The sequence below is a fragment of the Urocampus carinirostris genome, chromosome 2 (assembly GCF_059441175.1).
Source record: "Urocampus carinirostris isolate Australia breed hairy pipefish chromosome 2, RoL_Ucar_1.0, whole genome shotgun sequence".
Taxonomy (NCBI): Eukaryota; Metazoa; Chordata; class Actinopteri; order Syngnathiformes; family Syngnathidae; genus Urocampus; species Urocampus carinirostris.
The window spans coordinates 11580916-11605095 of record NC_142350.1 but is presented as its reverse complement, the minus strand read 5'-3'; the positions used below and the strand labels follow the sequence as shown (position 1 = coordinate 11605095).

The 24180-nt window shown below is 39.3% G+C and overlaps 2 protein-coding genes across 2 annotated transcripts; both read right to left on the bottom strand.

Annotated features, from left to right (window-relative positions):
- Positions 1 to 3355: 3355 nt before the first annotated feature.
- LOC148371048 (cardiolipin synthase (CMP-forming)-like) lies at positions 3356 to 3928 on the bottom strand. The gene is given in 1 exon segment (XM_088326949.1): positions 3356 to 3928. A coding segment is annotated over 1 exon segment (573 nt).
- A 6847-nt stretch (positions 3929 to 10775) lies between these two features.
- tmem170b (transmembrane protein 170B) lies at positions 10776 to 22426 on the bottom strand. The gene is made up of 3 exons (XM_088328925.1): positions 22065 to 22426; positions 16987 to 17157; positions 10776 to 15579 (listed from the first exon to the last, which is right to left on the bottom strand). The coding sequence occupies exons 1-3, from the start codon at positions 22153 to 22155 to the stop codon at positions 15449 to 15451; spliced, it is 393 nt and encodes a 130-aa protein (XP_088185051.1). The 5' UTR covers positions 22156 to 22426; the 3' UTR covers positions 10776 to 15448.
- Between the last annotated feature and the right edge of the window lie 1754 nt (positions 22427 to 24180).

Genomic DNA, 24180 nt, shown 5'->3' with positions numbered 1-24180 from the left:
ATGGCTACATGGCCGCTATTGGTGTGTGAGTGTGTGTGCGAATGGGTAAGTGTGAAGCACATTGTATAGCGCTTTGAGAGGTCTTCATTGACTTGAAAAGCGTTATATAAATGCAGACCATTTACCATCAGTATCAGCTTGTATGAGGCCCTCAGTAGTTGCGGCAGCTATCAATAATGGTATTGGCAACCCCTCTTTTGGCCGTATGATTAGTCACTAAAAAAAAATGTATTCTATGTTGGAACATTACGATTCATTTTATAAACTGTATTCTTTAGACTATAAGGTGCTCTTTATATATATATATATATATATATATATATATATATATATAAAAACTGCTGTGTTGGGAGTCATTAGGTGACCAAACCCCCCAATTCCAACCCTTAACGCCGAGCACCAAGCAGGGAGGCAATGAGTACCAATGTTGTAAGTCTTAGGTATGACTCGGCCGAGGCTTGAACCAGCAACCCCCCAGTCTCGGAGCGGGCGCCCTACCATCTAGGTCATCAGCTGCTCTGTTTAGTCTCAGCCAGTTGTCATGGGGGTATTCCTGGTCTTTGGGCAAGGTTGAATAAAAGTCAGCTAAAGGGACAGCAGAGTACTTGGTACAGCTAAAGTGTTTCCCGAGAAGACTATAAATCATGTCAGGGCGGGTATAGACGTCTATATTACTGTTTCTAATGCGAAACCTAACTACATCTTTAGCTTTTCCTCTCAAATGCATAATGATTTCCTCGGCCTGCTCTTCAAGCCTCACATTACTCTTCATAATAAGCCTCACATTACTCTTCATAATAAATGTCCTCAATAGAGCTTCCCACTCATGTACTTTTATTGAGTCTGAGCCATCCCCAATAAATGAACAACAGTACTGTGCAAGAGGTGTTTAGAGTATCCAACAATTCTCACGCTGTTGTAGACGAGAGTGCTGAGACATCAGATGAGTCAGTGAAAAGGGCAGTTCCACCAGGCACGAATGGTTATGTGACATCTGATGCTGTTCTCAGTGCTCAGTCCACTGGCGGCGTGAGTCAAGTGATGGGAACGGATGCTAACTTCAATCTTCTGCAGAAGGAAGATCAGTCAATGGCACTCCCACAGAGTCAGCTTGTTGGTCTACAAGAACATGACAACACAATAAGCAGAACCATGTACTTTGTGCATAGACACAAGAGACCTACCAAGTGTGAGAGAGCTGTCGAGTCGCCTAGTGTGATGGAACTACTGAAGCATTGGAGCAGACTCACCATACAGAATGGTGTGCTCTACAATCGTAGGGCCAAAGGATCACCCCTCGTCGTGGGAGACCGGGTGTTGATCGCCAACAGAGGTGTCCCAGGGAAACGCAAGGTTGCAGATAAGTGGGAGTCGACCCCGTATGAAGTCATATCAGTCAAGCCTGATCTCAATGTCTATAGAGTCAAGGATTGCCTGACGGGCAAAGAGAAGGTAGTTCACAGGAATTTGCTGCTCTCTGTTAGCTTCTTGCCCTGTGAGGGAGATCTGGCCAGCGAATCCGAACACTCAGGGTGTGACGCTGCTATGCACGGAAGTGATGTATGCCCTGATGTACCTGACGCGGTCGAAGACAGTGATGTCCGTACAGTAAACTGGGTGATACAGTCAGGCGAAGAGCAAGTTCATTCAGAGATGGAGGATAACTCACTAGACAGCAAATATGATGTCCAGTCTGACTCTCTCACAGTCGATACATCCAGTCAAGGAAGTCAGCACATCCCCGAACAAGATGATGATCATACTGCAAGTGACAATGCGGAAAGCCCACCACGGTGCTCTGCAAACATGATCCTTTTGGGTATGGGCTCTCCAGACACTGTCCTCCGAGACGAGACCCCAGTGAACACTGACCCCCCAGACATTGTCTCCCCTAGTACTGATGCATATGAGACAGCCGCTCCTAATACTGACTGTTTAGACTTGACTGTCCCAGACCCTCAAGCTCAGGTTATTTGTGCTCAACCTAGCCGTTATGATCTTAGGGTCCGCCAGTCCATCAGGCCTCCTAGTCGTCTTATTTGTCAGATGAATGACCAGTTGGTAGGTGACAATTCTGTGTCCGCAATATCTGCTAGTTCCTTGTTTAAGTTCTTTAGAGATGCACTTTCAGTTTGAGTAACAAAGCTCGAGTAAGAAACAAGAATTGTGCCTATGTGAGTACTTGAAACTACAGGAACAATGTTTTATATTTTAGAGATGTAACAGGCATCTTTGAGTCTGTGCTTAGTTAGGAGTTTGTTCGCTTAATTTCTTTTCACACTTCTTTTTGGGAGTGTGAAAAGTTTTAGAACTGACATGCACTTCAGTTTGTTCCTTGTAATACTGTACCAGTTTTTGTGTCCTTTCTCTTCATCAGTATTTGCACTTTTGCATCTGATTTTTTTTGTTTAGTGTAGCACTCCCATATTTAGCAGAATTTCAGGGGGGTGTATGTAACAAGTGTAATAATAACTTTTGTTTTATTGAAATTCCTGTTGAAATATGTGTACAGTTTTTGATAAGTGTCCTGCAATGACGAGTCCAACAGTGCCACCTGCTGGTATGGGGTAGGGTTTGTTTTGGCTTTTGACATGTGAGCGGAAGGCGAGGTTTTGTTGGCAGTCTACAGAGCGAGCTGCCAACGGTAAGTCACATCTTTTGGTGCTCCACAAAAAAAGTTAATTTTAAACATTATAACCACAGCTGACAAATCTCTCAACATGCACACTAATGTGATTGATGTTGTCAAGCTGTTTGGATTTATTTTCGTTTTGTTTCTGTTGTGCTAAAATGTTAATTTCCGTTGTAGAGATCAAAGCCAGCAGAGAAGCTAATGTTGTAAGTCATTTATTTGCAGGTAAATTGTACCCGTTTTTATACTCATTATTGTTCTTATTTCTATTTTCTCATATATATAAGAAGGATGATGTTGGTTAAAATTAAGACTTAAGAAAAATATGTTGACTTCAATGTAAACGTTTAAAAAAAAACACAATACAATCTCTTGTTAAAAGTATCTTGTTAAAATGGATGAAAAAATGTATTGTGATATTCTAAAATGTATTTTATGTAAAATGAAAAGAAAGCTCTTTGATATGCTTTGGGCAGTCTACAGAGCGAGCTGCCAACGAGATCAAAGAGATCAAAGCCAGCAGAGAAGCTAATCACGTGTTGTGACTCATTTCATTTGCAGAAACTGTAAAAAAAACCTCATCATCCAGTCCAGCGTGAATGTGGATCTTTGGTGGGACAGGTACACCGCGGTTACATTGGTGCCGTGACCCGGATTGTGCCTTCTCCGACTCTCGCTCTTCTTCTCTTGCTTGCTGTGGCTTACAATCAGCGATTTTTGATGTTACGGCGTTTTGGTGTTTAGCACCCGGACGGTCCTTCGGCCGTAGTGCCAGTAGCTGTAGCCTGATATCGTGGTGGTTACAGTGGTGACAAACCACAAGCCTTGCAACAGCATGCTGTCTGTGTACTGGAAGACTGGAGCTGCCAAAGACGCTTCAACTAGAACAACCATGTTCACCTTGCTGAAGAGTGTCGGCTTGAGCTGTGCAGTGGTGTAGCATGGGTTGAAAAACTCAATAAGGGTAACCGGTGCTGGCACTGTCTTGTATCTAACCCAGAAGACAGCGGCAATCAGTCCAATGTCCCTGAAAATGACCAGGGCCGTCAGTGGCGCTGGTATCATATCTGCATATGTGAGGCTAATATACTAAATACTGATGTGGATTTTATCCGCCAGCGGGTCCAGGGCACTTCCTAATGCAGACTTTTGTGTGGGCCATGTCCTGGCGATGTATCCATCCAACAAGTCAAGTGCTCCAGCCAGGGTGAAGAGCGCCAGGCTTATGTGAAAATGTTGGTGTATGATCAAGTGACCCAAGAACGGAGCCAGGACTGTCCCCAACCTGCTGTGCATGTGTCGGATCGCCCTGTCGTGTTGTGGCACTGAGAAGTCACTTCACAGAAATCATAGTTGGCAGGTGTTGTGGGAAATGTAGTCTTTCAGTTTCAGTTCAGTTTAATGGTATCCACATTCTTACTATGAGATTTTGATGGGTCCATTTGAACCCAACTGAGGGAGTCATTAGGTGACCAAACCCCCCAATTTCAACCCCTAATGCTGAGCGCCAAACAGGGAGGAAATGAGTACCAATGTTATAAGTCTTAGGTATTTGTCATGGTTGCCATGGTGCCCACTTGGCCGCGCCCGTGTCTGTCACGGTTGCCGTGGTGCCCAATTGGCCCTGCCCGTGTTGTGCCAGCTGCGGCTCATTGAGAGATTGACTTTCGGTATATATAGTGCTCTCTTGCTTCAGTGTCAGCCCATCAACAAACTTCTGCCCCACAAGACGTGGATTCTGACTTGGTCCTGTTTTCTGTGATATATGCAGTCCGTTATTGTTCCCATTTATTTATGTACTGTTTAATTTCGGGTTCCAGTTTTGTTTTCCGTCTATTCTTGTCCTGTTGGTTAGTTTATCCAGTTTTGGTTCCCGTCTAGTTTCTCCTGTTTATTCTCGTTACCCTGATTCGTTATCGATCTCGTCAGTCTCTGGCATCCTGTCCTTCCACGCCAGACCGGCTTTCTAACGTGCATGACTCCCCATTTCTCATAAAAAAAAACTTGTGTGAGAACTTCACGCAATTGGGTCCTATATCTGTTCTGGTTCTGACTTTTAGATGACGAGGCTCGAACCATCAACCTTCCAGTCTCGGAGCGGGCTCCCTACCCGCAAGGTCACCTGTCTTTTGGTCAAAACACTTTTGCTGTCCGTAAGGTCAAAATATTCTACTTTCTGACACCTTTTTTTGGCTGAAATCATCATTGCGGCCCCTGTCGAAATGCTTATTTCTGCACGTGCAATTACCTGACTCTTTTCGATGCGCTCAAATAAACTTTTCTTTTGGGGGGCTTGGGTTGGCATTTGGACTGTATTTAAGTCATTCTCTTACTTTCATCATTTTCGTCCTAAATTAAAAGAAAACCACGGGCATGCATGTAAAATCACGCTCCTCCCCTCTATCCTCCCCGGCCTCCTTTCCTCCAGCCTAATGAGCTGCGTGGCCAGAACACAGATGACCACATTTTGGCCCACGTGCCATTTGTTTGACACATTTGGTACAAAGTATCAAGTTTATAGTATGTTGTTAACTTTTAGATCACCTCAACAGGTCAAATCATCTGATCTAAATTGGGTGTATATAAAAAAAGCCCATGTTTGGCCTCCATTTGATCACACCCTTTCCGGTGTTACTCTAATTTCATTGTGTTGTTGTCATTTAGAGAAACATGTCTTATATTCTGTCCCGGGAGGTCGGAGACGTCAATTCTCTGCAAAAGTAAACCCAGACGCGGAGATCAGAGCCAGGTCCAGACAGCCGGCGCTGCTCTGACAGAAGGCCCGGGACGGAGCCCGGCCTCGTGGGCTTGTTTGTCTGTTCTTTATTTACTGTACATGTTGAGCGAGTGGAGTCACAAAAGGCAAGGTCAATAATGTGAAGTGATCCGCTGGGTCAAAATATTTGGCCGCCTTCCAGTCATTGTGGAAGGCGAGCTGGCGCGCAGTCGTCTTGTCTGCACTCGCGCTCAACTTTTGAGTATTTCCTGTGGAGGAAACAATAAGACAATGCAGCGAGTGGCCAAGTGCTCAGTATCAAGTTTAGTTTTGTTGCTTTACTCATTTAAATATGCAGAGGCTGCAGGTCTCACCTGATGTGTTTCCCTATCTCTAAGGGATCTTTTTTAGACTTGCTGGGAATGCATAATCCGTTTCTATCACCTTTGCAACATGACCTTGATGCATCATTGATTAAAAAAAAGAAGTCTTTATACCAGGAGCTTTTCAAGTCATGGGCAACATTTTTATAGATTAATGATTTCATTTGTTTGTGTTTACCGAATTTTCAGGAATACATGAGGGGAAATGATAACGCTGCCCTGTCCAATTTTCTCATATTGTTGCTGCCATTTCAAGAAAGCTTATTTATATTTTTGGGCTTTTGTTTTTGTGCATTTTTTGCAAATTATATCCAGGCATAAAGTGGATGAAAAAAATAATGACTGATTTGACTGATTTGAATACGAATTAAAGTAAAATATTTTATTGACTATAAATCGGACTTTAGTTGAATTGTAGATAGCCTGAAAAGTATATTTGGGTAAAAAAAAAAAGAAACAATTCATCGCAAAATAAGAGAGTAGCTCCCACAGAAAGGAATATACTATTTACATTTGAGTAGGAAGGAAGATTTTACTTTTCAAAATTGAAAAAAAAGAGAAGGTAACAATATTATTTAGCTTAAAATACAAAAGGTTAGCACTTTGAACTGAAATTTATGCTAAGTTTTATGTGAAAAAATATGTCAGATCGATTTCCACCTAGATTAATTAATTTTGTAGTGTGACATGAAAGTGTGTCTGTGAAATATATATGTGTGTATAAATTGTCCCTAGAGAATGAGTGAGTGGCAACCAGTTCGGGGGTCAGGGATGGGCTCCACCACCCCAGCTACCCTACTCAGGATAAGCAGTGCTGATTATATATATATATATATATATATATATATATATATATACAGTATACAGTGGAACCTCGGTTCTTGACCATAATCCGTTCCAGAACCCTGTTCGAAAACGATTTGTTCCATCACCGAAATCGTTTTTTCCCATTAAAAGTAATGTAAAATTGTTTTATTCCGTCCAACACCCTGAATGTTTACCACGAACGTAAACATGAAGCTAACCCAGGCTAATCGTACGTTCGCGTTAGCGTAATCTTCCGTACGAAAGATTACGCTAACGCGAACGTGTAAAGATGAAAAAATCAGGTCGTTTACACGTCATTTAGCACCCGGGTCTCCACAACAAGTGGTGAGCGGTTAAAGGATAAAGAAAAGATTTATGAATAGGATTTCTTGCCTTTGTGGTGGTCTGCAGAAGCCATGCTAGTCTATTCCCTCGAAAGAAGGGAAACACCCACATCTTCTTCATATTTTGCTATTATCTTTTTCTTAAATGCAATAGTTGTACGCACTACTCTTCTTTTTTCACCTGTAGCAACTTTGCTGCTTGCACCGACCTTCTTACGAGGCATAATTAGGGGTTAAAACGCTCCGTTCACCGATATTAAAAATGAAAGCAAAAAGAAGTGCGCGCTCACGTGACAACAGTTCCTCACGAGGGGTGGGGGCAATCTACACCCGTACGCCGCTCAGCATCGCCCCTAACGTACCGGCGTTCGAACTCCGATTTTTTGAACGAAAAGCGAAGCAAGAATTTCTCGAAATTTTGGGTCGAGAACCGATTTGTTCGAACTGAGAGGCGTTCGAAAACCGAGGTTCCACTGTATATGTGTGTGTGTGTGTGTATAAAATAAAAATAAAACATAATTTTATTATATTTTTGAAAATTCAGGATGATTATAATCATAAACCAAAAATAAAATATAAACTTGCCAGATGAACAATTTTAATAAAATATTTCATTGATTAAAGAAAAGAACTAATTCTGAACAAACTGCTCATACGAAAGTTACCTATTTTAAATCAGTTTTAACGCCGATTTAAAATTAATATTTTGTGCAAGACAATCAATATTTGTAGGCTGAGTCTAACTTGATTAAACGACCAATTTTAGTAGATATTAGCTATTAAAAATGTTTTAAACATTGATCTAACACTTGGATACTGCACAACCTCCGAACAAGTATTCTACCATTCAACACCAGCTATGAGAAGTAATTCTAATTAGAGTCATACATTTCATTTCTTGATTTCACGATTGAGCAAACTCTCAATATTTTTTAAATTACCGGTAATTGATTTTTTTGCCCAATCCTACTTACAGGGACAACCAAGTCAAGTCATGTTTATTTGTATAGCCCTTAATCACAGAGACTCAAAGGGCTGCACGGATCAAAGCCTATTGCAAACTACAGACTATTATGACACCGTCCCCTCATCTAAAACCTACATGAGGGCAAATAATACACATATTATGAACATAAAACATAGGTTAATCATATGCTATAGAATAGAAGTGTGTTTTAAGCTTAGATTTAAACATTTCCACTGAGGTTAAAAATGTTTTAGTTTTACAGTCTGTTATAAGGTGGGGATCACAGTCCAAATGACTTAAATGAGAATCACATCCTGTTTTACTGAGAAAGTTGACTTAACTACTGAAATAGCAACAAAATGTCAAAAAGTGACAAGACCAAACAATTGTGTGAGCTCTGGTATTGTGTTTACTTCAACCATGGAGCCTTGGGTGCAATCAAAATGTTTAGGGAGGCTCCGTCCGCCTGTCATTACAATGCTGATCACATATTGAATTTTTTTTCCTTCTTGAGTCTCATGCCACCAAATGGAAACAGTCAATTTCTTTTGGCCTGAACGGGACAAAGCACAACTTTTCTTTTTTTCTTTTTTCCTAAAAATGCTCTGCAATGTGGCGGGTGGGCACGTAGCTCTAAATTAGGTGCCAGTCAGTCATTGGGGAATGCCTGACTGGTAAAGATTGGTAACTTTATGGCTGCAAAAACAAACAATTGCTGAAGACATTTTAAAAAATACGAGTTGATACTTTGGATGGAGAAAAAAACAAGCAGAGCCAGAAGGATTAAAATAATAAAACATTCTATTTTTTTTAATCTCCCCTTAATATATTTAAAAAAAAAACTATACAGCAGGGCTCAGGAACCTGTTTGAAAACAAAAAGCTGTAATAGCAAAGTTTGGTGGGGTTTTTGGAGAGAAAGAGAGAGAGCCTTACCATAAATTTTGACCTTTGTTTTTTTCGTAAGTAATGCTTTCAAAACAAGGTGCAAGCAGAGTACTTTGGTAAATATGTCACAAAAAAACTTTCTAGTTTTGACACATTTGCTGAGTGTAAGAGAGGGGAGCGTGCTGTGTTCTATATCCCTGCATACCCATACTTCTCACCTAATCAAATTGTTCTGTGTGCTTAGCTAGCGTTTGTGATTAATTACAGTTTGTTGTGTTGGGTTTTATCGTAGTGTCTCAACACTGAACATAAATTATTCAATAAGCTTCAATTCAAAGGATTCTTACCTATGTACAGCTAAAACGGGGGCTGTTGGTGAGAAACCTCAACTGTAAACTGATATTTTAGGTAGTATACAAAATCATGCATGGACTTGCTCCCTCATATCTTTCAGATTTAATTTCCCCCTATGTTCCGGTCCGGAGCCTTTGTTCTGAAAGCGCTGGTCTACTGGTGATTCCAAGAGCCAAGAAGAGTTCCGCAGGTACGAGGGCGTTGTCCATTCGGCACAGGTGCTGTGGAATGCTCTTCCCCTTTTGATCCGATCTGCAACCTCAGTGAAAATGTTTAAATCTAAGCTTAAAACACACTTCTATTCTATAGCATATGAATAACCTATATTTTACGTTGACAATATCTGTTTATTACTTGTTATTGCAACATCCATTGCAGCCTGGTCATCCTGGAAGGGGGATTACCTCATGTGCAGTCCCTTCTCAAGGTTACTTCATTTTCCTCATGTTGAGGTTTTTGAGTTTTTCCTTGCCCTCATGTAGGTTTTAGATCAGGGGATGGTATAGTCATGTCTGTGCTTTGCAATAATCTGTGGTCTGTGCAGCCCTTTGAGACTATTTGTGATTAAGGGCTGTAGAAATAAACAGTGTCCGAAAAAACGTCTGCCCGGACGCCTAGGGCGTGCATCTTTTACGTCGGGCGTACAACTTACACAACGTCTCTGTTCGGGTGGCCGACAACTTTTTCAAGAAAAAAAAAAAACTTTCGTTTTAATTTTTAAAGTTTTTTTTTCAAATTAAACGTTTGGTTTATTCTGATTTCGAAATCTTCGTTTGGTTTGGAAATTTCGGTTCGTAATTTGCATACTCTACAACAAATCAGAAGCCTGCATCTAGTAACTTTGTGCTTCTGGACTTTCCCTGAGCGTTATAAGATCATTTTCCAAAGTAGACTCCCAGAGAACACAAGAAAAGTGGATAGGTGGTTAGGAATCAGGCCAAAACCTCAGCCCCAGAAAACAAAATTCATGACGCTACAAAACGTAAACGTACATCAAAAACATCGTGGAAAGAGGTGTTCACGTGGCTTGTAGCAGACGACCCGACACAAACATTGCATGAATGAGGATGAGTAATTACAGGTACATACAGATGGCAGATGGAAAACAGCCATGTCATATACATGCAATGAATGTTATAAGTAGATTTATAATAAACTGAAATTTAAAGTGTTGTTCTGTTATATCTTCTGATTATCAAAGCTTAATACTTTACAACAACGTTTTTTTTTTTGCGATTAGTCGTCTTATTGCGTTTCAAGTTGTGAAAAATGGGGCAGGCAACTTTATGGCTGGGAGGCAACTTTTCAGAGTTGTCTTGCCTATGTCAGGATTGTATTACTACCCGTTTAATGTGTCTTCTGAGTTAAAATTGGGGCTGTAGCCAGAGGTTGTGCTATATTGTGATGCTTTAAAAGGGGCGGAGCTTGCGCTACGTTTGGCTCCAACACAGGCAACACAATGCAGCGAAGTAGTGGAAATGTAATATTGAAAAAGTTTTTGTATGATACAGAAACCATTTAAAAAGAAAAATATGGTCCTGCCTCCATCTTTTTCAATTTGTAAACCTTTTTGGAAAAGCGCCAGAAAGACACTCAGCAACGCTAAAGACCCCCATGTGGCTCCTGAGCCGCAGGTTGCCAATGCCGGGGCTGATTCAACTGAAATGAAACACAACTCCACACAGTTTAGTACTCTAGAAAGATTTAATTCCAACCGACAGTCGATATTTACAAGGAATTTGTAAATAAATAAGCCGTTGTTATAAATATCAGATGTTTGGTAGGTAAAAAAAAATTAAAAACAAATTAACATATGATACATTATGTACAAATGCCACATTGGGTTATTGACTACAGGCTCTAGGGGGAGTGGCCTAATGTGGCATTCAGATGACTTTTTGTACCCTGATATATAAAAAAAAAGTGACAGTAGATCTGCGTGTTTTTAAGTACTTAAAACAAGTATCTTCCCCTCTCCTTATGGCACAATGTGGAGAAAAAAATATGCTATAATCATAACACTTAGTAAAGACATCAAACTCGCCGACATTGTTGCACTTCAGACTTAAAAACAAACATTATGTAATTCCACGCGTCTCAGATACGCTTTCGGACAGTGATTATTTCCCTACAGTGCTATAAGAGAAGCCCTCCCCCCTTTGATTTGGTCACATTAATTGGTCTTAGAATCACATTTATTTGACTGCAATTAGAGTATAGACGACCCCCAGGCTACAAGGTCCCCGCCTTATGACAATTTCAATTTTACAGTTTGGAATAAAACTTTTTTTTGTTTTCCTCTTTATGGCAACCTCTTGATATCAACAACACATCATTTTGCATGGCCAGAACCTACAATTCAAAATTTGTGAAGTTTGTGCATAAAACACATCTTTTAGATGTAAGTCTGCTATTGGTCGACATCATATAAAATGCTGGTCTGCTATTGGTTTGCACCATGGCATAATGAAAATACAGATGTTATTAGCCGAACAACTTTCCATAATGCCTGTCTCGTTCTTCAGTCCAGAATTGTCATGCTTCATTAATACTTTTGCAAATACGCAATACAATACTACATTTGTGTACTGTGCTATGGGGTCCAAGGCTTGCAGTGATTCTAAAGTGAGGAGCAAACACATGATAAGGAAACTTGCTATGATCAAGAGATACAAAGAGGACACACAAATTGCTACCTTAAGTTAATTTGCATGGCCGTAACTAACCAACAATCAGGACCATTAAAAAAATAAAGGCCCCGATTAAAGCAAGGGAATCTTTTAAGGGCATGACCAGTTTTATTATGCCTCTACAGTCCCCCTCTAACTCCCCGCAAGCTTAAGTAATGTCAACCCAAAGGTGAATCAAATTTCATTATTCCTTTACAAATTATCTATATTATATAATCTATTTTAATCATCTGCATGTAAAGTACACATAAGTAGTACTTACTATATCTTATTTTGTTCTTTTAATGTTTTTATCTGGGGTACCAGACATTATCTAATTATCATATGTTTATATTCCCCGCTTTACAGGAATTTCACTTTGTGATCCCCACCTTATAACAGATTTATGTCATATCCCGGGGTCTACTGGACAGACACTCCCCTACTTACGACCATTCCACTTACGAAAAACGGTAGAAACGAACATATTTTTCAGGATGTCGAAAAATATCCGGACATTGCTGTTAGATTTTGTATTGTGTGCACCTTTTGCAGAGTAAAGAACAATACTTTAAGTCCTTTTTTTCCACCGCGTGGCGCTTTGAGAGGTCATCAAGCATCCACCCCGAAGAAGAAATACGACTTCTACTTCCTAGTTCGTGTGTAAACATACTGCACTGAATATCCAGCGCGCTAAGAATATTTATATTGTTTAATATCTCATGCATCCAGCCAATATGGTTGGTGTAAAGTGTAAAGAAGGGGGGAGACGTTTCTTTTTAAATGAAAGTGGAATAAGAAAACTTGATGCCTTTGAGAAAATGGTTGAATCGCTTTTTTTCGGCCACTTTTTACCACGGAGGAGGAAGACGCCTTACTCTTGAAGCTCATCTTCCAAAAGTAAGTTAAACTTAACGTTATTTATCTTTATAGAGCATATTTTTGAAATGTTTATTTTTTAGTACAAAACAATACAGGTTGCATATACAAGCCTTAAACATAATTATATATAAACCTTAAACATACATTCCATACGAAATATAGTACTGAAGCAATTTACTAACTAATTCAACTTAAAAACGATCGTCCGGAACCTATCTCGTTCGTAAGTAGGGCAGCGTCTGTATCGTTATCTATCGCAACAGGAAGAACACTTAAATGTTCTTCCATTACATAGCAGCTGAGACAGAATCATCAACATTTCGTTAGATTTTGTGGCATATTTCTTGTAATAATCTTTAGATGCTGACGTTTCAAATATAGTATGCTCACTGACACAATTAGAAACACTGTTTTCACCATTTCAAATATCGAATCACTAGTAGGCTGTTAGTAGCAATCGCACACACTGCAACAGCACCTTTAAAATCATACATGAGAAAATATGCACACCTTAGTAAATGAATAAAATAATAACAGTGTCAACACAGCAACTCAACGATGGTCCCTAAAAAAGAAAAACGATTCAGATCAAGAACATGGTTATTGATTTGTATAGCAAGTGTGGGTTGTTCTCCCATAACAATTATGAATCATGTCCGAGAATTTCAAGGAAAATGTCTCGTTTGACATTCCCAAACTGTTATATACAATGCGATGGCGCTCTCGTGTGTCCAAAAGTGGTAGTTAAGTCGAGCCATGTCAATGGCGTACTTTTTCTGAAACTGATGGAGCTTACCTTGGAAAAAGGCACACATAGACCCTCAAAATACCGATTCATAGCGGTCATTCTACTTTACTACCAATATTGAAGCAGCGTTTCATTCAAAAATAACAACTTGAATGAAATGAAAATAAAAAGCTGGTAGTATTTGATTTGATGCTTTGGCTTAAATACCCTTCTATGTCCTAGATTTGAGTTTGGTGCCGTTTCAAATTTGGCCAAATAAACATTCTTTTGATTCTAAACTACATCAGATAAACAAGTTATCGTTCAAGCATATATTAAGGAGCGTCTTCGAAAAGAAAGAGTTTACACTTATACCAAGGCAAGAGTAAATTCAGTGCAAAACCAAAGTTAAAAACTTAATTTAAAAACTTAATTTGATCAAGTTTCGAACAAACTGGCGTCAAATTATCTTACATTTAGCGACTTCTTGTTGATTTAACCTCCGGGTAATTTAAGAATATATTTGCTCCCCTCCAGCTAATGCTAAGGTAGTTAGCTTGTTTCTTTACAAAGTTGTGGGGACACACTGCCCCTCAAAGGTCCGGTGTAAAACAGTCGCTGGTTCTATAAGAGAGGACGTTAAATCATTAAAAATTATATTTTATGATTCCAGGTGGATCAGAGTTGACTATCAGACTCAGAAATTGATTTATCAAGGACGTCTGAGTAAAATGTGATTCCAGCAGTTTTTTCTCACACAACATACTTGTCAATTTATGTTTTCCCCGAATTGTATATGTTTTCGATCATTTCAACAACGATTTTTGGACAGGAATTATTTTTTCTTAATACACCGCTCCATATGACAGGCGACATTGAATTTATTGCAAGTGGGTAAAGAATCAAGAAAGATCCTGACGTAATTCTTATTAAAAAAAGTTGTTTACACACAATATCTTTTCTTTTATTCTACACTGTCTGTTTTGCAGTCAAAAATAGATGCTGTGTTTGTAAGGTTTATTATAGCTTAATAAGGAGAATTGCAATTATTAACAAGGGAATAAATTGGCTAAGGTTGAAAGGTATGTTATACTGGTTCAAAAACGTGAATAATAAATCCTGTCCACCAATATTCCAGACTGTTCCAGTTACATAAGCCTCAACCATGCAATTAATTGACATTAAAAGATAAAAAAAAAATCAATAAACAGAGCAAAAATAATTAATTAGTCATGTCTGTCAATTGCATACCTGTCAACCACAGCAGATTGCTCCCCCTATTAATGATTGTCATTCCTTTTATTAAGCAATAATAAACCTTACAAACACAGCGTGACACGAATTTACCCACAGCAAGACCATTCAGAGTTAAAACAAATATAATCTGTCTATCAACTTTATCTATTTACCAAATAAATACTTGATCAATGATTAAATTTGCTTTGGTGCCCGGAACATATTAGCAAGCTAAGATGATGTTGTCTACTGTACTGAGACGATTCAGGTTCAAGCTGAAGACAACATCGGTCTCATCATGATCAAAACACGTATAAAATACGGGGAAAACGTTAATAAGTGGACAGGTATGCGATTGTAATTGTAATGTTCCGGAAGTTCCACTACCAAGCCATTTTTGGCACGTACACTATTCAAGTTCTGACTTTTTTTCCTGCAGCATTGACTTTTGTGTATGGAAAAGGAATGAGCATGAGAAATCTATAAACTGTAGCATAAAAACCATGCCGTGGTTATTAATACTGTAGAGCCGATATTCGCTATAAAGTCTGAAGAGGAACCCACAGCAATGTTGTTGCTTTAAAAAAAGTCATATCTAACCCAAATAGGAGTACCCTTCAAGGGTCAGTGTCCACTAAAGGCATAAAGGACATCCCAGAGAAGACGCTTGGCACAAAGTTACCTCTGGAATCACCCCCAACATCGCTTTCAGTCCAGAAGCTGAGGGTGGCGGGCCTAAAAATTGTGGCAAGTAACAGAACTGAGACTTTTTATAGCCAGAACTGAAGGTCCGGACACGTTCCAGTCTCCGTTCATAACGTTATGGGAGGATGATCCTCGCCTTTCATAGGGTGGCGAGGACGCGTGAGAAGGATATGACAACAGAGAGGGTTGTCTGGCCCACGCCAAGAATTAAAGCCTCCAGCGGCGCCATGTCCTTCCCTGCCACGCGGTACACGCCAGCGATGGCCGCGCCTAAAGGAAAGCGATTAGATGCAGGTGATAAAGAGGTGTGATCAAATATTAGAGATACATTTTTTCCACACACAGCAATAGTTGACTGAGAATAATTTATCACAGCCACAACTGTGCATTTTTTTAAAACCGGGCTAGAACGGCACACCTCCTGACAAAAGCACCCCCTGCTGGTCCCCGCTTGCAGCAATATAGGATTGGAAATAATGGATGGCAGCCGCACAAGTGCAGATCACCTTTTGGTGGAGAGAACACCAAAAAAGAGCCACCAGGCCTAAACATAGTGCACTATGCTGTTCCGCACTCACAGCAATATGCAATTTGTGGTAATGTATTGCAGCCGCATGAGTGCAGTTCAATTTTGGAGAACAGAAAGGCAAAAAAGGAGCCTTCAGGCCTGACAAAAATGTGCTATGCTTGCTCCCGCTCGCAGCTATATGCTATCAGGGATAATGGATTACAGCCGCCAGACTTATAGCCAGAAATGGGGGCATGATATTCATTACCTACAAAAAAACAGATCAGGCTTCAAGTGGAGGGCAAAAGTCCTTAATTTGGGGATGGGTGGGGATATTGGTGGATAAAGATAAACTATAGCCCACCCCTAGCCAATGGTGTGGTGCCAGGCTAGACAAAAATACATTCTTCTGGCCCCCACTTGGAGCAAAATGCTATTAGGTATAATATGTTGCAGCCGAACAAGTGCAGTTAAATTTTGGTGGACTGAACGTCAAAAGAAAAAACAGACAGGCCCAACAAAAATTCCCTATGCTGGCCCCTGCTCTCAGGAATTTGTCATTAGGGATAATGGATCACGGCCGCAAAATTGCAGTTCAAATTTGGTGGACTGAAAGACATCAAAAGAGCTGCCAGGCCCGACAAAAATGTGCTCACAACAATGTGCTATCGGGGATCATGGATTGCGGCTACACGAGTGCAGTTTACTTTTTTGTAAATGGGACAGCCCAAAAGAACCGCGAGGCCTCCGCTTGCAGAAATATGCTATAGGGGATTGATCTAGGCCGCATGCGTGCAGTCCTATTATGGTGGACTGACCATCAAAAAAGAGCCACCATGCTTACTGCCAGGTTCAGCTCACAGCAATTTGGGGATCAGGGATAAAGGATAGCCGAATATGTTTCAACCAGTAATGCATTGAGGCCGCAAATTGCAAAGCACAAAGTACCGAGGGATTACATTAGTCCAAAACTCTTCAGTGTAAAGAAAATAATCAGCAAAATAACAGAATAACTATCTGTTCTTTTCAGCTCCATCTGCCGCTGACGTCAGCGGGCAAACTCTCAGCTGTCGTCCCCAGGCTGAAAAAATGCTGAGCACTGCTGACCGAGCTCATATAAAAAAAAACATGAACAAGTACGGAAAATAATGCACAAATAGCCAACTTACTGGTAATGACGCCTCCAGAGAGGGTGGCCAGGAATCCCACGCTGACCAGCACAATGGTGATGAGGCGGCCTCTCTTGTGGCGCTGCAGCATTATAAACATAAGAAGCCCCACCACACCGTGCACCAACAGCGAGGAGAAGAGACACCATAGGAACACCCAGTACCACATTTCTAAAGGATAGGTAGATGAAAAAAGAATTATTTGTAGCACTTCTATCTAATTTCGGTTGGCAGGGGTAAAAATAAAAAAGGGGCTGGAAATTTTGCAGAAAACCCGAATGATCACTTAATGCAGAAATAGGTAACATTTTTATGAAATACAAATAAAAACATTGTATTTAGGCATATCACAAAACAAACAAACATCAAACACTAATTAACAAAGGAAACAATAAAGTACTTGCAGAAAAAAAAAACCTATTCAATACAATAATATCATACATAAACAAGCGCAAAAAGGGAGTAGGCTGAAACCGAAGCTTTTAAGTGCCTAACCCATTTCATTGTTTTTCCTGTGCGGGAAAACATATATTTTTCAAAAAAAAAAAAACAAGAAACAGAACCTTAACCCACAAACGGTAAAGCAGAAAAAAAGAAATGACATTTCAATCCACTCCTATAATATATAATACCCAACAAAACTACATATTTAGTTTTAGTTTTAAGTGGTAATATCGTTTTCACCACCAGATGGCACACAACTTTAAATCCAGTCCCATCAAGCCTTATTGTAATAAACTAATAAACTCATTTTATTTCATCTGCTCCACAATCTTGGGTGAAAATCACGAAAAGGGGACTTAAACGTTTGCAAAAAAAAAACTATTCAACGCTCAATGCACGATAAAGGTAAAACATTTAAGAAACACAATTAAAAATGGAATAAAAAAGCAAAAACTAGATTTGAAATAAGAAAAAAAAACAAAAACAATGCTTTAAGTTAAGTAAAACATAAAACAAAAAGAAATTGTAATGCATCGCTTCCACTGTTTTACAATGTGATATCACTTTTCACCACTTGATGGCAAGTGACTTTACAGTCCCATAAAGCCCCAATACAATAAACCACAGGCATACTACATTAATTTTTTACATACGCCAAAGACTTTTTGAGAGGAAAAACATAAAAAGGGGAACTGAAAATTTTGCAGAAAACAATGACTACCGCTCAATTACTGAACATCTATATATTTTTAATGAAATACAGTTAAAATTGAGTAGAAAAAGTTACTATACACAAAAAGAACAGTAATTTTTAATGTATCCCTACCATAGCTTTAAGATGTAATATCATTTTTCACCATTAGATGACACACGATAAACAAAGTCCCATCAAACTTTATAATAAGAAACTAGAACATAGACTAGAAAAAAATAAATATCTTGATAGTGTGAGGTTTTACTTATTTTAAGTCATATTATTTGAATTTTTGAAAATAGGTTTTATTGATTCTCTAGTCAAATAATATAAGTTATCCTTATTACTTACATAGTAGAAAAGATTGAGTATTTTCTACCAAGGTAATAGAAATAATACCATTTGCCATATTAGACAATTTTGCTGATTTTAGGTATGACTTTTCATATTTAAATAGAAAAAACATACATATACAAAAATGTTATTTTTTTCATACACATCTCATAAAAATAACCAAATCTAACAGAATCAAAAATATATTTAAACTTAAAAGCTGCAGAATGATTTCAGCCAATCGGGTAAGATTACATTCAGGATAAGCATAGTAGTTCAATAATATCACAATTATGAGTGAGTTGACTTTTCAGCCCCTTTAAAAAGAGAACGGGCAAAGGTACACACATGATCCTTTATTTTTTTCGAATTAAGAACTATATAAAAAAGTTTTAAGTAATATAAAACTTGCCGGAGAGCTATTAGCCACTGCATCCATCTTGTTTTTTATGATTCGTTTTTAATTAAAAGTACGAGTAATGGTGCTAATTCAGGTTTCACAACTCAAGCTTGAAGGCCAATTTTAACATATCCCTTTATATCTGAACGGTTCTGATTTCTTGATCGTTTCTGTCATTTTATTGATCTGGCAATTAGCAGTCGGGTGGAAGCAGCGGGAGATGAGCTTGCACAGCTGCACAATGGCTCTCTGTCTCATGTGACAGCAGAAAACCCTTTTAAAGCTGTCGTGTACTCGGCCAAGGAGGGGGGAAGGCTGTTTCTACGTCCAAAATGTAACATATATCAGATATTCTGTCATGCTCCATCGGGATCCTAATACAAAGTCTAGTTGCACGGGAGGAGCATCTGCCGCCCAATTAAGGTTGCCAGGATTTACACCGAGCTCTTTTAGAAAGTGAGAGGAACTAGAATCATTCTAGCTGTCGTGGCCTATCTCAAAGGCCGAAGAAGGGTGGGCGGGGCATACGGCACAACACCCTTTGAGAACCAACTGATAATAATGATTTATTTTTAACAAAAAAGGATCAACTTGATTATGAAAAGCTGAAAGAAAAATGTGTGGCTAATTTTAACCAATTTATTTTCACGCCTACAAGACAAGTCTAGTCGAGTCACATTTATTTGTGATACACTTAATCACAAAATGTCTCAAAGTACTCTCTTTACAGGTTATAATGACACCATCCCCTGATTTTAAACCAGCATGGTGGCAATGCCGAGGTCCGGCTTATCGCTAAAGAACGGGATGGGGCTTCACACTGAAAAAACAACGACCATATGATGAAGATGCTGTATCTGAGTCAGATCCTGGGACGAGTAACTATGGTAATTATCCGTTTCATGTGGAGGAGCAAAACCCTAGCTAAATAAATCGGCCTGGAGAGGGATAGTTGTCGCCAGGCTGTACTTGCCCAAGATACACCACAGGAAGTAGTGTAACAATGACCCAGTTGGTTAGGGGATTCGTCAACTGAAATAACAACATAATATCAAGACGATATGTTATTATTTTAGAAATGTGTATCAAATGATGTGCCCTTTGCGTTAATTAGTAACAAAAAGTAGCTCCTAGCCTGAATAAGGTTGGGTACCTCTGATCTACCCAGATGTTTTCCACTGTTCACTGTTGTTGTACCTCTTTAAGATCTAACAAACAGCTGACCAATCGAAGGAATTAAAACTGAAAAACAGAACATATCTCAAGTTATCGAATGTAGTTTCTACTTATCACTAAGTTCATAAATGTCCATCCAATGGCAACAGCTAGAAGAGTTGTCAGGAACCATAAACTCAGATGTGTTATCTCAGAAAAGGCCTTGTCCTGGATCTCATTACATCGTGCAGGTGTACCAGTATATTGCTTCCGATTTACTGCACTTATTCTCACTCTGACCCCATTTCATGCCTCAGCAGGTCATTTTTCACCCAACGGGTTGGGAATAGAGGCGGGGGGATTTGTTGGATTCAGGTAGCGGTATTCCACACCCTTCTCATCCTCGTTTCCATAGCTCTGCAGCTTCCTGCTGACTCAGCTCCATTCGCTACCTCTTTTTATTGTTTGCGGCCAAAAACGTTGCTCAACGCACAGGATGCGAAGCTCGAAAGGAGGCGGTGTCGCAATCGGAAACAAATGAATGTCCGGTGTTTTAGTTTTCTATTCAGAGAAGTTTATGAACAGTGAGTGGAATCTGTTAAGTATCATATAGTGCAAGGGTCATCAACCATTTTGAAACTGAAAACTACTTTTTGATACTGATGTGCAGGAAGGGCTACCAGTTTGATATCGATTTTTAAAATAAAATGTCATCATTTTATTAACATTATTACAACGTTGTCACCAGGTTGTAATCATTATAACTAGGGTTAAAAAAAATCTAATTTCCTCTATAAATCACAATGACCCATCACTGGTGAGCTATTTTCAGAACCAGTCTGAGGTCTATTTAGGTGTTTTTGGGCACAATTAAAGATCGACAGCAATAGAGTATATATTTCTTGAGGACATTTTTTTATTCGCACTTGTGGAAAGCTAAAAAAAGACGATTTACATCATTTACTTCCATTATATCAGCTTAAGCATTATTAATCAGTGCCAGCCATTTTAGACACTACAGTACATTATAACACTGCATCCAAAATGTTTTTTATCATATTATAAGATAATTATGATTTTGGTCAAGACCGATTCCGAAGGGTTATGGTCGAATACCACTACACAGAGACCCTCACTACTTAGCCCTTCGGTTTGTTAAATTGAATTGACTTTATAGTCATCGATATCAACGTATTAAGCATTATGTTCTGAGCAGACAGCACACAGCAAATGCTATCACGTGGGTTAGGGAAGGCTTTGTGTATTGGGTGGGCGTGGCCGCCTGTGTGCCCTGCTGTGATAGGCTGGTGTACACTGTCAGTCAAACAGCGGGGCGGGAGCACAAGTCAATATTTTGACCATTTTTGTTTGGTGAGCTGGTTGAAAAAGCTACATGACAAAGCCTGACACGTTGCATGTGGCCTGCAATATTTCAATCATCAGAGACCTGGGTCAAGCCAAGGATACCGGATGCTAGCGTGCAGCTAGCCAGTCTTCCTAAAATGCTTTCTTGCACTAAAAGGAGATGCCTTTCTAATTTAATTGTACTTTTGTATAATAAGGTAAAGACCATTCATTTGACTGCAATTCTGTTTTCTCTGCTTTTATTTGTAGATCTATAGTTATTTTGCTAGTTATATATAGTCAGTCAGTAAAGACGTCACCTCGAGGTAACTTTGATCCTTGGGGGCTTTATGAAGGTGAAACGCTACTTTGTGGATCTTCACTTTTCGCAGGGGGTTCAGGTCCCCATCAACCGCGATAACCGAGGGATTACTGTACTTTTGTAAGATTATGTGCCTCAATATACTGAAAGTCTCTTTATAAAACTTTATGTGACAGTATCTTGACATGATAGTAATACATTTATACAGCCATGTCAAGTAACAAACACACACATCATTCAAAGGTGCACCCACGTCAAAGACATTTCTCGCAGAGCTCACCCAACGTCATACATCCCCAATGTGAGTAATGCACCGAAGTGGGTCCTCAAATATCAATTTACAGTTGAAACCGCTTTTATTCCAATTTGAGTCTCACTTCACGTACCTGTGAAGTGCTGCAACGTCGTCCCTTGCACCCAAAGACTCAGCACTTGCTGCACCGAAAGATTGACGGAATAATCCCTGTTCGGTGACATGTTTCTACGAGCGCCTGGCTTCCGAGCCTCCCTTTGTCGAGTAGCCGTGAAAGGCACGGGGGGCACCGGGGTGGCATCGGCTCGTCGGGCGCCTCCCCCCCCGGCGCGCCTCGCCTCCCGTTTACCGGTGCCTGTGTTTCGGTTTGGTGTCCGTCTTGGAGGTGGAAAGGGAAAGGCCGTCGGTAGATCGCTTCATCCTCGCCATGATGGGGATGGCAGCCGGGGATCGGGCACGAGCATGGTAACGCGCACGGGCGCGCGTCCTACATTGACTAGCACGGCTATATAACTCTTAAAGGGACAGAGACATCGTTGTTGTTATATTTTTTTTTTCATTAAAAAAACGCAAGTTATGTTGATATTTCTAGTATTAAAGCAACTTTATGAGTTTTGATAAGATGTGTTTTACAAACTTACTAGCATGCTTCAACCGGCCGGCACAAGTTCTGATTCAGATAGTAGCCAATTAGAAAAATATATATTCAAAAGCAAATTTAACAACCCCAAATAGAATACTAACCACGTGGCATCACAAAAATATTGGTGTTATTATTATTGTTTTATGAATATATATTTTTTGAGTTTGTTTCGAACAAGGAAGTGACCCTTATGAATAAACTTCCGGGGCGTGGTTGATGACGTCTCTAAATTGAGGGCGCTCTCCATGGTCCTAAAACTGAAAGAAGGGATTCACACATATTCCATTTTTTTTACAGGACCATAGCTGTCAACCTCCGCAGCTCCATGCCGTACAAACGGTCGTATTTTCCCTTACAAAATAATTTTACACCATATTTTTTTTCTGCAAAGATGCATGAAGGGAAATCCCCAGGCAGCAGACGCATGCGCACAGTAGCATCAAACCGCTCGCTTGGTTTGCAACGAAAAAAATGATACCGAGATAGAGGCTACCGCGGCAAACTCATTAGACTTGATTGATTTGCCGTTTAGTGATAGTCGGTGTATACCGGATGGTACCCATAATTGACAAATTGGCGTTTTTTCGTACAGATTTTCTTGTACGGCGTACACGTCTTAAAATGCATAATAAACGTACTTTGTAAGGCAAAAACGTACAGGTTGACAGGTATGCAGGACTGTCTGAGAAAATTGGCATATTGTGATCTGGTAATTTATTTTCTTTTATACATTAAAAAATAACATTGAAATATTTTGAACTTATTACAAATCTGCCTTTTACTTCTTTACTTTTTCTGATTACGGCTGAAAACCAACTAGTATATGTTTTCATGATATTTTTGCATTTTGAGCAATATTTAAACAATAAATCAATAAACAATGAAAGCCTTGCTGTCAAATGATTTGTAATGAATTTAGAACACATTCCATCTCTATTTTCGTAATTACATTACAGAAAATAAAGAACTTTATCACAATATTTAAATTTTCCAAAACAGTGATGTACAAATAATGTAAGTATAATGGTATTTTTAACGATAACATGTTGATACTATGATATAATAATGATATATCATGTGATATGATAATAGGTCGCAGCGGCGATACGATAAATATGTTAGGATATATCTGCCCAACACAAAACCACAAGTTCTCTTGATTTTTGGGCACAAGTCAAACTCAGTAATACAGTAAAAACCCTGTAGATAAATGTTTGTGTGCAAATGAAGCTCAATTTATGAATTGTAATTTTTTCCCAAGCTTTTTGTCATACCTCATATCAAGGGAAACGTATCTTTAAAAAAATGCAAGTTGTAGAGAAAATCTACACAATAAAATGACCAAAATTGTAAGGTAAACGTTATTTAAAATGTTTTCTTTTTCAAGGGAAATTTTACCAGGAATTGCAAATAAAGCCGTTTCGAGCAATCCGAGCATTAGCCAGCAAGGGGGCGTCCTTGCTCTATACAAACCCTCGTTGGCAGGTCAACAATTATCATAGCTTTGACATTGACAGAAAATACAACAGGGATACTTCGTAAAAGGTCAGTAAACATTTATTTGTACTTCGTTTTATGGTCATGGGTGTTCATTTAAAACGTATTG